Source organism: Pagrus pagrus (assembly GCF_965226575.1).
Source record: "Pagrus pagrus genome assembly, chromosome: 12".
NCBI classification, from domain to species: domain Eukaryota; kingdom Metazoa; phylum Chordata; class Actinopteri; order Spariformes; family Sparidae; genus Pagrus; species Pagrus pagrus.
The window spans coordinates 29,156,634-29,171,710 of NC_140196.1; the positions used below are offsets into that span (position 1 = coordinate 29,156,634).

The 15,077-nt window shown below is 41.2% G+C and overlaps 1 protein-coding gene across 2 annotated transcripts in view; it reads left to right on the forward strand.

Annotated features, from left to right (window-relative positions):
- cdh6 (cadherin 6) overlaps positions 1-15,077 on the forward strand; it is a 123,524-nt gene that overhangs the window by 85,635 nt on the left and 22,812 nt on the right. For both annotated transcript variants that reach the window (XM_084369693.1, XM_084369694.1), the window contains exons 8-9: positions 3,856-3,992; positions 13,282-13,403. In XM_084369693.1, coding sequence (XP_084225819.1) covers positions 3,856-3,992; positions 13,282-13,403 — 259 coding nt within the window. The remainder of the gene's footprint in view (positions 1-3,855; positions 3,993-13,281; positions 13,404-15,077) is intronic.

The window sequence follows — 15,077 nt, forward strand, 5'->3', positions numbered from 1 at the left end:
TTACTGTCAAATAGCTGTCATTCTCTTTTTAATTATAGATAAATAAAGTTAAATAAGAAACTGCAAAGTGGCTAAATGGGACATGTTTACAATTATTTTCCATTTTTTAAAAAACAAATTCAGGGCTCGATAGGTCACTGCTGTGGCAGTGACTTCTTTTTTTTACCTAATCTGAACCGGGACAAACCTGAAGTGTCGACATTCCTACATTGTCCTACTGACATCAGATTAATCTGCACACATAAGATCCATGGTGATACATGGTGTATGGTGGGCATAGGACAGCATTTATTGCTGCAGCCCCCCATTGCGATCCTGATGAGTCATGCAATTTTAAGTAATTTCCTTATTTGCTGTTTAAAAATCAAACTGACCATAACTAGCATTTTTTCTAGATCGAGAACGTTTTAGCCTATAGCCAATGAAATCTGTTTACATAAAGCAGTCACGTCACTACTCTGTCATAACCAGATGGTCACACTGACTAACAGCAGCAGCTTGAAACCCAACACAACAGATTTGAACAAAAACAAATTGCATTAGCATTCCAATTAATGTCTGTTATCCTGCACTTAGGCATGTTGAGCACGCTACCAAACAAACACTCAACGGATCAGCAAGGCCCAATCTCAATACACCCCTTGCCCCTACACTTAGCCCTGCCCCTCCTTTTGACGTGTTCACGCTGAGAGATAGGGTGTCCTTATTCTTGTTGGGATAGAGTGGTGTGGTGAAGTGTTGGTGCTACATGGCCCTCCAAACAGAGTTTTTTTAGAGACACACTTCAGAACAAGGGTTATTAGAACTCTCTGTTCAATGTGTTATGGTCCTTTTCTTTATAACAAGCATAAAACAATTGCTTCAAGTTTGCTGATGGCTTGGTAGCTAACTAGCTAGCTAGCTAATGTTACATTATTATTGTTGATTTGTGCATGAGAGTCCCACTGTTTGATGTATTTCAATGTTACATTCCCCCTCTTTGATGGTATATGAAGCCTGGAATGTAACTAAAGTCCAGCAGTGTGGTTGGTGTGCTTGGTGCTACTCCTCTAATACCATTAGCATTTGGCTGAATGCTCTGTCTGGCCTTCCTCTGTCAGGGCTCAGCCTGATTCAAACACAGATAGTGACAAAACCACTTACACTTTGATATTATTTTTCAATTTATATTGATTTTAGACTCTAAAGTAGTCATATCGTATCTGCAGTTCAAAGCTGTTGCCCTCCTGTTAGTAACTGTCCATTACTGAAATGGCATTGAAGCATCCTGGGAATTTTCAGATGTTTATAAAATAAAATGCCAAAAGCACTGTGTAATTTGCTCTGTTGCAACAGGTAAGGATCAGGAGGTGCAAGATTGTTCAGAAAAGTTGAAACTTTCCTGAACTTCTTGGATACAACAAAGGGTTTGAATGATAGAAAAACAGTGAAATAAACACACCGGGTCAGATAGGATAAAGAGAAATAAGCATGATGTGTGGATGGATGGAGGGATGACAGCAGTATGAGCGTGTTAAACTAAGAGGAGATGAACTGTGGCAGGCAGGACAGAGCCCAGCTGGACATTGGAGCAGAGCCCTTATTTCTCTGCATTTAAAGCAGGCTTACTGATGGGGAACATATTCCAATTAAAACAAGCATGGAACCATGGAGAGCTCTTAAAATTGATGTGTTCCAGGGGGGCACAGACACACACACATACACACCCAGACGCAATTTAAATTATTCCTGTGTTTCTGCCTTTGTGTATGTGACGGTATCTATTCAAATTGTGTCAGTGAACTGTTATTTTACTGTTGAGTGCTTTGTAATTATGATAGAGCCTGGATGTACTGAGGCAGTGTTTCCTTTTAGATTCATATATCTCTCTATGGAAACAATAATTAAGTCTGAGTGGTACATAATAAACAGCTGATAGCAGTTTGATGCTGTATTTTAGAGCTGATCGTGATACCAGCTTGGATCAAGACACTGAAGATGTTCATATACAGTACAATATGAGGTTCTTGTTCACAAAGCAGTGTGCCCCCACTTTGAGAGGCACACGGAAAAGACAGAGGCAAAGGCATCTCAGTTCTATTATCTATGGAGGGCTGTGAAGCTGTGAATAGCTGCATTCAGCAAGTAGTTCAAAAATAGAGACTGCTCTGTGAGCAGTCCACAGACGGTAGGAAGAGATTTTCAAGTAGCTGTGATGTTTTGAACAGACTTCAGTAAGATAGAATAGGAGGAGGTGGCAGAATGCAGCAGCTTTCAATGCAACACAATTATGTGATTTAACTAGTGTCCACAGTTTACTGTCCAACCTTATAGCTCAAAGTTTGGACTCACTTTTTGCTTTCAGAATGCACTTCAGAGTTTAAAAGAGCATACATTCTGAGGCCAATTTTCAGGTTTCAGTTAATCCTTGTTTCCACCAAAGTGCGGTATAGTACCCTTCGAACTTGTACATAACTCTTGGTAACAGTACCTAAACGATAGTCTGTTTGAGTTTGGTACCACTCAGGTTTCGGGGGTAACTCCTTTCACGTTTCCAGTAGTTGGAAAACTGGAGAGACTGATCTTAACTCTTGAGAAGCTACTGCATTTATTAACTGATACATTGTGACCATACTGTACATTACTGAGACTGAGACAACATACACAAACTGATAACCCTTTTTTCCCCTGCTCTGCTCGCATTCACAGTCACTTTTCTGTCACTTCCTCAACTCAGCTCAACCGCACACTCCCCATGCACAGGACACACAGTTTTGTTTACTTTCTTCTCAGTATGTTGTTTATTAAAACAAGGAAACAAGCTTTGCTTGAGAAAAGGCTGCAGGAAGCAACACAGAAGACTGCTGAAAAAGTCTGAGTCAGTGAAATCCTACATCAGAATGACCATTCGACTGACCATTCAGCGGTTTGCACCTCCAACTCCACCTTTTAGTATTGTATCGGTGTGTTAGGTACCTCAACAAAAGGGTAACAAATGTGTAATGTGTAACTTACTGAACTGGACCAAACCACACTGCTTGGTGGGATGGAGACTCCTGACCAGGAAGTCCAGTTTGAGGAAGAGACCCCTGACTTCAGCTTTTTCCTGACAGTTCTCTCCCTCTTCCTCTCCCCTTTTTTGCTAAATCTGAACTCAGTTTGAACCACCCAATTCATATGGAATTCACTTTTTGTCAGTGGAACACACCTAAAGGTCCAGCTAAGTGTTTGGGCTACACTGGATTCTCGAACAGACAGTGACAGCTGAGCTGACATGGACGGGTACAATGCAGATGGTCTGTGTTGACACAGTTTCATAAAATTCCTGAGGCAAAACTGTGTACTGTCGTATTTGTTCAAAGGCATCTGTCTGCACACCCACTTGGTGGTTGTTATAATATACTTTATAATATAAATCTGAGCTGTTAATTTTCAGGCACACAGGTGCAACCAATGAAAATGTTCGCACAGATTTTTGGGGTGCAACCAAAACAGTTGCAAGCTGCTTGTTATTTATTTTTTCAGTGTACTTCATATAGACATATCTGTAACTATTACATTACATTTACATTACATTTAATTTGTAATTTGATTTGGATAGAAGCTTTGTTTTATCTGGCTAGTGCCACTATTATACAAAATCCTGCGAGCAACAGAACAGCTGCACACAGCAGTTGAGTCCTACAGTAATGTAAAGTGACCAAAGGACGTCTACAATAACGCCACAGTGCACCACATCAATTTAGACTCTATCACCATGTACTCTCCTCTATCACAGATTATTCTCCCTATTGTGGTGACTCACTGGTGGGTTACTGTAGTTCATCACACCCACTGGCTTAATTTAGCCCTTTCACATCTTGTGGTTCGTTACAGGTACTCTATCGACCGCCGCACTGACATGGACCGCCTTTTCAACGTACATCCAGGGAATGGATCTGTGTTTCTGCTCAAAAGCCTGGACAGAGAGGAGACTGCCTGGCATAATATTTCCATCATCGCCACTGAGTTCCGTAAGTATGATGTGATGTCTTGATGTGGAGGGGCTCATTAAATATGGGGAGTTCAGAGTCTCTGTGACAGGTTTCCATTTACAAAGAAAACAGCAAGAGTGCTGTTTGGAAATACTTTGCATCCAAAGCAAATGGACTAGGAAAGGCAAAGAATACAAGCATATCCATATCCAAATGATACTGCAGACCAGCTCACGAAAGGTGCTGACACAACAGATTTTGCCTGAGGGACAAAACACACTAACCTCTAAAAAGAATTTGAGAGGTTGGTGATAGCCTTTTCCCCATGGTGTCAAATACATATATTTCTCCTTTCAGAGGACGCCATTGCCCCTGCATTAAAGGTGCCACGATGCGGCAGAAAAGAGGGGGGACTTTGGTTTTATTCAGCTGATTTTGCATTAGCTGCAGTGTGCACCAACAGCCATCAGGTGGCACATGTGAGCAGTCCAGACTATAGTGAACATGTCTGGGCCTTGAGTTTCTCTCTCCTCCCTCTGAAACCAGACATGCTGTTTTATTTCCTCATTGACTCAGTCTGTATCAAAGTGTGTGTTTAAGTGCATTAATTAGCTGTTTACTGTGTGTCAGAATCAAAATCCTGGTTGGATGTTAGTTTGTTACTCAGGACTATCTAGAGTTAGGGTTAGTTTATTGCATATAATGTGTAATCATGCATCGGCTCTATGCCAAGCTGCCACTTGACAAACCTATATTTTGTTAGCCTACAAACTAGATCTTGGTGTTGTGAATAGTATAGGCTATAAACAGTCAGCAACATCTAAAATTATCCCACTAATAACGAATGAACAATTATAATGTAGCCTAATAAAGCTTAACAGTGCGACCACCAGAGCTGCCCGCTGCTGTCCAGCCCAGCACACACGGGTCTCTGGAAGAGATCGCCTGTCATCTCCACGTAGAACAGTTATTGTGAAACACTTACAGGATGGCTATTTTCATCTTGTGTCAAATGCAAACAGCAACAGACAGTAAACAAGGCTCAAAGTCAATGCACAAATAAAAAAAAAATGTAGGCCTTACCATTGTAAATTGGCACAGGACATCGAAAAAGGCTGCTGATCCTGCTCTATGCTCTGTGATATACAGTTGTGATCAAAATAATAGCAGTCCAACATCACTAACCAGATCAATCACTGTTTTTGGTAGAAATTATATTTCTACATGGCAAATAATTTACTAGTAGGTGTAGTAGAGTAATGGAAAACTAACAGACCCAACAAGTCATGACATGCATACTGCTGATTATGTGTAATTGAATCATTAATTGAAAGGGGCGTCATTCATTCTGTGAAAAAAACAGGTGTCAAACAGGTGGCCCTTATTTAAAGACGAAGGCAGCAAATGTTGTACATGCTGGTTATAGTGCATTTCTCTCTGAAAATCTGAGTAAAATGGGTCATTCCAGACATTGTTCAGAAGAACAGCATACTTTGATTAAAAAGTTGATTGATGGGGAAAACATATAAAGAAGTGCAGAAAATGATTGGCTGCTTAGCTAAAATGATCTGAAATGCTTTATAATGGCAACCAAAACCAGAAAGATGTGGAAGAAAACGGAAAACTACCATTCGAATGGATCGAAGAAAAGCCAAAATGGCAAAGACTCAGCCAATGATCAGCTCCAGGGTGATCAAAGAAGGTCTAAAGTTAGCTTTAAGTGAGTTACAAACCATCTCAATTGGGTTTAGGTTGGGTGATTGTGGAGGCCAAGTCATCTGACGCAGCACTCCATCACTCTCCTTCTTGGTCAGATAGCCATTACAAAGCCTAGAGGTGTGTTTGGGGTCATTGTCCATGATGAAAAATAAATGATGGTCCCACTAAGCGCAAACCAGATGGGATGGAATGTGGCTGCAGAATGCTGTGGTAGCCATGCTGGTTAAGTGTGCCTTGAATTTTAAATAAATCACCAACGGTGTCACCATCAAAGCCCCCCCACACCATCACACCTCCTCCTCTGTGCTTCAAGGTGGAAACCACACATGTAGAAACCATCCGCTCACCTTTTCTGAACATCACAAAGACATGGTGGGTGGAAACAAAAATCTCAAATTTTTAAGTACAGATTTCCACTGGTTTAATGTACATTCCTTGTGTTTCTTGGCCCAAGCACTTCTCTTCTTCTTCTTCTCCCTCAGTAGTTGCTTCTTTGCAGCAATTCAACAATGAAGGCCTGATTCACGCAGTCTCCCCTGAACAGTTGATGTTGGGATGTGTCTGCTACTTGAACTCTGTGAAGCATTTATGTGGGCTCTAATCTAAGGTGCTGTTAATTTGTGGTTTCTGAGTCTGGTAACTCTAATGAACCATCTAAAGAAAAAAACACTGAATGAGAAGGTGTGTCCAAACTTTTGACTGGTAGTGTATTTTGTTTATCTTCCATAATTTCTAGTAACTTCATCAAACAAATGCATTGTTAAAGTATGTGTTTATGAACACAAACATTAAAATTACATGCTGCATGTTGCAGCGGGTGCTAGAATGCTGGTGGTCCTAGCATTCAGGAAATGTAGGTTAAGTCTGGTAATTAATTAATCAATGGACAACACTGTACAAAACTTTGTGCTAACTTATTGACAGTTTTCCCTGCTCTGACTCAGGCTCTTTTTTAAAGATAAATGTGCACAGTCATGCATGAAGTATAATTAGTTTGCACTTGTTCATGTTGTATTGTGGAAAATGCCAATTTAGGGGGTATTTCCTAATTTCATTGTCCTACTTGTGCAAATTCAATTGTATTTAGACGTGAGCTGGTTCTTCAATAGCTGATGTTGTCTTAACACTGTTAACGCTTTGCATTTGTCATTGTCGCATTAAACAAAGGCGTACAATGTGATTCAGTGAAGCAGGCTGTTAACTTATCCTATCATCCCACTTGTAAAATGAAAAGTGAACACAAGAGCTCGAGGGCTGGAAACAGAGAGAACTCACCTTCAAAATAAAAGTTTCGCGTTTTTGAAGAGTGCTGGCTGCAGTGGTCAATCTAAACTAAATAAATTAACAAATCAGCAAAATGTCTTTTATTCATCATTCATTCATTCATTTATTTAGCCTGATTAAGATAGAGAATAAATAAACTTTTTCACATCGGATAGCTCAGTGGCGTAATTATCTAATGAAGGAAATATCAGTGTTTAACGGGTATGAACTACACACATTGTTTTGGCTATTAATTTTTTTGTTTAGATTAACCATTTTTACTTTAAAGTCGACCTGTCTCTGTTTGTGGCTCTTGACTTTGTGTGTTACATTTTTATTGTACAGGACGGATAATGGGACAAGTTGGACATTCTGGTCCATTGAAACAAATTGTGTTTAATTGTTTAATGTAACAATGACATATGTCAAGCGTTAAATGCGTTTCGACAACATTGGCTATTGAAGAACAAGCAAACAACAACAATTGCAAATTAAATATTCTACCGTACCATGCAGCCTACTGTGTGCCATGAATGTGTTGTTTTTGCGAAAAAAAAACAAAACAAAAAACACACAGATGTTTTTATTTTATACCAGATGAAACAAGAAAAATGTTAAATGGGAACATGCTGTAGCAATGGCATTTAGAGTTCAGTTTTAAATAAACACGGGCATCACATGCAAATGTGTACACAAGAGATACATTTACATGAAAGATTATCACTCTGTCTCAGACGTTTGTATATGCATGAATGTGTTGTGCAAGGAACTGGGGCTTGGTGTGTCACAACAAACTGGGACGGATCCAGGGGAAAGTCGGAGCTACTGGGAAACCTGAAGGAGTTTCTCGTCAACACCTATTTAGCATTGCAGTGGACCTTTCTGTTCACTTAATGGGCCATCGTCCAACAGGTCTTCCAGCCCCCACAAGGTGCATTGTCACACTGAGAGAAAGAGCCTTTGTAACACTACAAATGCACACTGCACAACTGTGTCAGCTGCTTAGGAAAAATGTATATTGATGGATAACATGAATATTGATGTCCTTAAAAGCCTGATTCTGCACTCTACAGTATTCACATCCCATCAGCCCATGTTATGTGATGTTTACCGTTGCTATGGCGACAAATGGCAACTGCTGTGAGCAGATATTAGCAACAACAATAATATGTTGTCACGGGTTAGATTGTCAGAATTAGAAAAATAACAGCTTAAATCCCTGAGGAGCTACATTAGCATTAATGACGGTTGCGTCCACAAGTATGCAGTTACCTATAGTTCTATGGCGGGGTGGACGCTTTAAATGCCAATATGGTTGCTCAACAACACCACCTTGGGAATTGCACCCAAAGAATTATTTAGCAGTCAGAAACACAGGTTCATTCCACTCAGATGGCAAGACACATGGTTCCCAGTTTACAAAATAATACTTTATTTAGAAATATATATTTTAACACCATTTATCATTCATTCAAACAAAAGAAAAAAAAAAAAAAAGGGGAGCCTAATCAGGGGCTGAGGCCTACTGGTGGGGGTGATATAACCGAAATCCAAGAAGGCACAGCACACAAGGAGAGACACCACCACCCACGGCACCAGCACCAGCACCAGCCTGCAGCCACTGAGAAGGAAAACAAAGACGAAAAATTACAAACGAAACAATTAATCCAAAATATACAATAACAAAAATATACAACTTAAAGCAAGGGACAGTTCATAATATATCTAAGCTAACCACAATGACCTAAACAGAATCAATTTACTTAATCAAAACAATAACAAAATAAAGAAAAGTAGTCCACAGTAGTCCTGTACTCATCCTTAGCACCTTCACTGATACATCCAACTATTGCTGAGTCATCCAAGAACTTGTGGAGATGACAGGTCTCTGTGCAGTAGTTGAAGTCCATGGTGAAGAGGAAGGGAGAGAGGACAGTCCCCTGTGGGGCCCCGGTGTTGCTGACCACTCTATCTGATATACAGTGTTGTAAGCGCACATACTGTAGTCTGCCAGTCAGATAGTCAATAATCCAGGTCACAAGGGGGGAATCCTCCTGCATCGCTGTCAGTTTCTCACCCAGTAGAGTCAGACGGATGGTGTTGAATGCACTGGAGAAGTCAAAAAACATGACTCTCACAGTGCTCGCTGGTTTGTCCAGGTGGGCGTAGACACAGTTGAGCAGGTATATGATGGCATCCTCAACTTCAAGTTTGGGCTGATAGGCGAACTGTAGGGAGTCCAAGAGTGGTTTGACCAAGGGCCGGAGAGAGACAAGTCTCTCCAGGGTCAGTTCGTTGGCCCGGACCACGCTGCTTTCAACTCCTCTATTACCAGCTGACCTGAATCCAGTGATGGTCCTCATTCCTCTCCAGACCTCTCTCGTGTTGTTCTACTGAAGTTTCCACTCCAGCCTTCTCCTGTAGTTTTCTTTACCCTCCCTGATCTTCACCTTTAGGTGTCCCTGTGTTGTTCTCACCTCCTCCCTGTTGCCAGCTCTGAAACCCCTTTTCTTTTCATTGAGGATTTCTTTAATGTCCTTTGTTACCCACGGGTTGTTATTTGGGTGCCAATGCAAGGTCTCAGCTAGAACAGTGGAGTCTACACAAAAGTTGATATAGTCCGCGAAGCACTCTGCGAGCCCATCAATGTCCTCTCCATGTGGCTCACAAAGTGACTGCCAGTCTGTGATCTCAAAACATCCCTGAAGTGTCTCATAAGCTTCCTCCGACCATCTCCTCACTGTCCTCGTGGTCGCAGGCTGGCTCTTCACTAGAGGCACATAATAGGGGTTGAGGTGCACCAGGTTGTGGTCTGATCTACCCAGTGGGGGGAGGGGAGAGGAGTTGTATGCATCCTTCACATTAGCATACAGCAAGTCCAGGGTCCTCCCCTCTCTTGTAGGACAGTTCACATACTGTGTGAAGTTGGGCAGCGCTGTATCCATGGTGACGTGGTTGAAGTCGCCCGAGATAGCAATGAATGCACTCGGGTGTTGAGTCTGTAACCGGGCTATGGCAGAGTGGATGACTTCGCATGCCAACGTTGCGTTGGCAGAGGGAGGAATGTAAACAGTCACCACAACAACATGTGAAAACTCACGAGGCAGATGATATGGTCGGAGTCCAACGGCAAACAGTTCAATGTCCGGGCAACAGAAACGCTCTTTGATGGTAATATGAGCAGGACTGCACCACCTGTTGTTAACTAGAATGGCAAGCCCCCTTCCTTTGCGCTTACCGCTCCTGGTGCAGTCCCTGTTGGCCCTAACAGTCTCATAGCCCTCGATGGAAACGTTGTTGTCAGGAATGTCCTGGTGCAGCCATGTCTCCATAAAGCACATTAAACTACACTCCCGGTACTCCCTCTGACTTTTGGCTACCGCCGTTAGCTCCTCCATCTTCTTAGCTAGCAATCTCACATTACCCATATTCAATTCAATTAAAAAAACTGGGTGGCAATTCAAAGCAAGGCACGAGGAGCAGTTATACACAACACAACACAACACTTAACAGATATACAACACAACACAGAACAGTCAGCTAGTTGAAATACAAATTAATAATAAGATAAGATAAGATAAATAAGATTAAAATAGATAAATTAGAGGTATAAATAGAATAAAAAGAGATATAGGCAGTATTTACATAAGGTGCAAGTTGGTACTGAGGTAGTTATGAATGTCCATATAAATAGATAAAGTGGGGATGTGCTGTCAAGAGTGTGGAGGAAGCAGCATTGTATGTCCAAAAACAGGTAGATTATTGTCTGTATTATTGTCTGTTAGCAGGATGAGCGGGGGGGTCCAGGGTCCAGAGCAGGCAGGCAGCGGGGCAGGGATGGTTGGGAGTTGAGGAGTTGAACAGCTCTGGGAACAAAGGTTGTTCTCCTCCTCTGTGTCCTGCAGCCCAGGCAGCGGAGCCGGCGTCCTGAGGGAAAACGAAATAGTGCAAGACAACCGCTCCACGAGCTAACCGGTCGACTGCACGAGCAGCGACCCGGAAGTCGTCTCACCCTAACCCTAACCCATGATGAGAGAGGGGACACTCGGCTTAAATCTTCTGTTCTCCGTAAGCCTCCGTTGTCTTGACCTTGCTCCTGGATTCTGCTGCCTTATTCCTCCCCTGCAGCCTCTGTGTGTCCTTCTCCATATCTCTTCGGGGATGTCTGTTGATCTGGACACCATGCCGGCCGGCTTCATAGTAAACAGCTGATCCCTCATATAAACAATGTGGCCGTGTAGTTGCTGTGCAACAATGGCTCGGCTGAGTGAAAGAAGTACTTTCACAGCAAAAAGAAAGGCCAAAACTCTCTCCACCAGCATGTGGCACGGCTTAAGTAAGAGCTAATAAAAAAAAATTAAAACAATATATTAAATAAGCTAAAAAAGTAGTAAATTATAAAAACAAACAGGAGCGACCACAACAGGCTGCATGCACAGTGGCGCATGCACATTACTTCTATATATAAACTATATATATACTGTATATAAAGTATAAACAGTAACTTAATGTTACATGTATTAACATAGCATAAGACTACAGATATCCACTTCCTTTGGAGGGAACCAGCCGAAATACAGACAGTGCCACTCTGCCATTGCTGAGCACATTGTGTTCAAACGGGGTATAAAGGTAAATCCTGTCATCATATCGGTGCAGCAAAGGCTCGCCATTTCTCCCTTTGTTTGTTCACACTGAACCAAGCAGCGCTGGCGTAAAGCTGCACCAGTGTGTCAATTCATACAACACGCCGCCCTGCAGAACCAAAAGAGTACCCAACATGAGGTTGACATCCATGTGTATTTTTCAGCGTGTTTCCCCTGGTGTCGTGGAAAGAGTCAAAGTTTCGCTTTTCGCTCTAAATTACATAATTACATAATCGCCATCAGTAAACCACAGACCCTGTCTGGCTCTCTCACTCATGGCAAGGGATGCTGTTTTTCGGGGAAAAGTTCACTGATGTCTTGGTCAGGAGGGCTGACCGTCGCAGTGACTTTTTTCAATACAAGTTTCCAGAGACAGCAACAACAACAACACAATAGTGGACACTTTTCCACATATGGACGTTGTGTTTTTTTCCTCATATAAGTTGCCGAAGACACTACCAGTTACCACCTTATTGTTGTTTGGTCCTGTGTTGTTGCTACTGATTCTCACTGCATGTGAGTGGCAGATGCAATGTGACTTGGAACACTTATTGACAACACTGAATCTTTTAAACATACATTCTGTTAAAGCTGCTGTGAGCATTGTTGTTGTTTTAGCTAACTTCCTGTCTGTTTTGCAGTTAGCAATCCTCTCCCTTATCTCTATGTCAGCACATGACTGGGGAGTGGTAATTGCCAGACATAGCAGCAAACAGGAGGATCCTTCTCTCTGCAAGTTTACGAGCAGACAGGACCGCCTCTTTATGGAATTATCTGTCCTGATTGGATAAAGCAGGGATACCAGAAAAAAGCCTCTTTTCAAATGTTTGAACTTTGAACAGAAAACACATGTTTTATATTGTGATATTAAGATGTTTCTCTACTCTTCACTGCAGCTCTCTGATTAAAAAGAGAAGAGGAAGAAATCAAGCCAGAGATACCTCTGAGACACTTTGATTTGATATGGAATCATTCTGCTCATCATGCAGCTTCTGTCCATCCTGATAAGAGACTGAATGTACAGAGTTAATTTCAGGTTCTTGCTCATCATTTTCTCTCTCCAGTCATGTAAAGAAAAAAGAAACATAAATATGTCAAAGTAAAACTGTTTGTGGCTATGAACATGAAACAGAGTGACCCATCAGCACCATTTTATATCTATGGATCTGTTGAGACAGAAGAAGCTGGGTAGTGTTTGGTCATGATGTGAGTCTGATGATTTTCTTGTAATCACTCAGAAAACACTGAAGCCTGAAGACAAAAAAAATCTATTGAGTGTCAGGTTTCTTTAATATGAGATAACCTCAGCTTCTCATAAACAAACTGACAACGTCACAAGTGTGAAATGGGAGTCTGACCGGTTGCCTGCCTTGAATTGAGACTTGACAGGCCTCCGCTCAAAATACAATATAGCACATTTTTTATTATTTCATCTTGAACTCAGTGTTTTTCTTTAATATCGTTATATTTCCTCTTTTGTGTGTTTGTGTGAGCTCAGAGTTGAAGACAAAGCTCATTCAGGAAAGTGGATGTCTAACACTCATACTTTCTGCCTCATCAGATACTTACAAGGTGCCCTTAAGCAAGGCATTGGAATCAGTATAATGGTTTAGGCTATACCAGATAGCTCACAGTATGAATATGTAGAAGAGTGTACAAGTGGAGCAGGGTGTTCAGTCTTTTGTGTGTTTGCCTTTTAGATAATCCCCGTCAGAGCAGCCATGTTCCAGTCTACATCCGCCTGCTGGACATCAATGACAACGCTCCCACCTTCGCGACCATATATGAAACCTTCGTCTGTGAGAGGACCAAGGCTGGTCAGGTACTACAGCTTAATCATTCATGCTGTTCAGTAGTAGAAATATTGTACTGTCTGGCTTAGATAGAGAGGCAGGAGGAGTGACAAAGTCACCATGGGCAGGAAGAGGTTCAATTTGTCCTTTCGACAGTTAAGCAACCAAACTTAATCAGGATTGAGCAGCATCAGGATTGAGGTGCACCGAATCAGAGCCCCAGGTTGGTGTCCAATAGGATTTATCTTCTGAATCTAGTATGAAATACACCTATATATTCCATGTTTTAGGTCACTGGTAAAATGCATTTAAGATAATCATTTAATCTATATAGAATCTATAAAGCATTGATTGGTTAAGATCTGACACATTGAAATAACAGCTGGAGCTTCCTAACTTTAGTACATTTTATTCTACATGAGGTACTTTCTCCAAACACTGGCGGCCCTGATTCAAAACTATTAAGCTGAGAAACTTTTATAATGACATTCATGAAGGTTTAACGGGAGAATTCTAACTCATGGGGATGGTGTGAAGCAATCACCACTTTGTTGGCTTTTGCTGAACTGCAAAAAGAATGTATTGCCATCTGCCAGTTTGTACACACGCCTGCTAGACAACATGATTGGGAAGTTTTAAAGAAAGTGTCCCTCAGAAGACAATAACAATCATCTTTTTACAGTAGTTTTAGGACAAAGAACCAGTCCCCAGCTATTTCAGTTGTTAAGGAACATGCTGAAACGCTGTTTTGCTGTGAAGCTCCAGAAATATTTAAAGGACTACAAAACTTTATCCGACTTTCCATCAGCATGGGGGTGAGGAGATTGTGACTGACATTTTTATGGGGAACTATTCATTTGAGGAGTAAAGCAGCAGAGACTCTGGACCGAAAAGAAAGCCTCTAATTTTAATAATTATTTAAGTGTGTCATATTCTATTTATTCAGTTAATTGTTCATCTCTACTTGTAATTTGTGTTCGGAGCAGGTGGTGTAGTAGTTATTGTGCAGTGTTGTGCTTGATGAATCACTTATGGGACATGCCATGTGGGAGAGGCTAAAGTGAGCAACTAATCCCATCTTATGAATAGAAATAAAACATTTGCATGGAATCAGCCATTACTACTACATTGACCCTTGTACTGGGCTGGAAGAATATAGGCCAACATGTCTCCTGTTGGAGACATGTTGGCCTATATTCTTCCAGAGATATTCCTGTATTTAAATGGGGAACTGTCTTTTCATGCCTGCCTATGTATATGAGCCAATGAAAGTATTGAGGAAGATCATTTTAAAATAATAGTAATGATGAATATTTTAATTATATGAAATTTTAATTTGAATGCAGTACCTAGTGTAGTTGTACTGTGTTGTACTACCACTTAATATCACATTCTGAATGGGATGCAACTAATGTGATTCAAGCACGTAAGCTTAAACATGCGCACAAACACACACAAACACAGTCTTGCAGCTGTGAAGCTGATAACTGTGCTGTATTGTAAATCTGGTTTTACACACACACAAACATACAGTATACACACACACACACACACACACACACACATATATATCATGCATCTGATCTCATGCACATGTAAAAGAATAAAAACCTACATCTGTAGGTGTAATCACACACACACACACACACCAGTTTAAATATAACACAAAAAAACACAAGTAGGTACAACAACACTATGCTGAT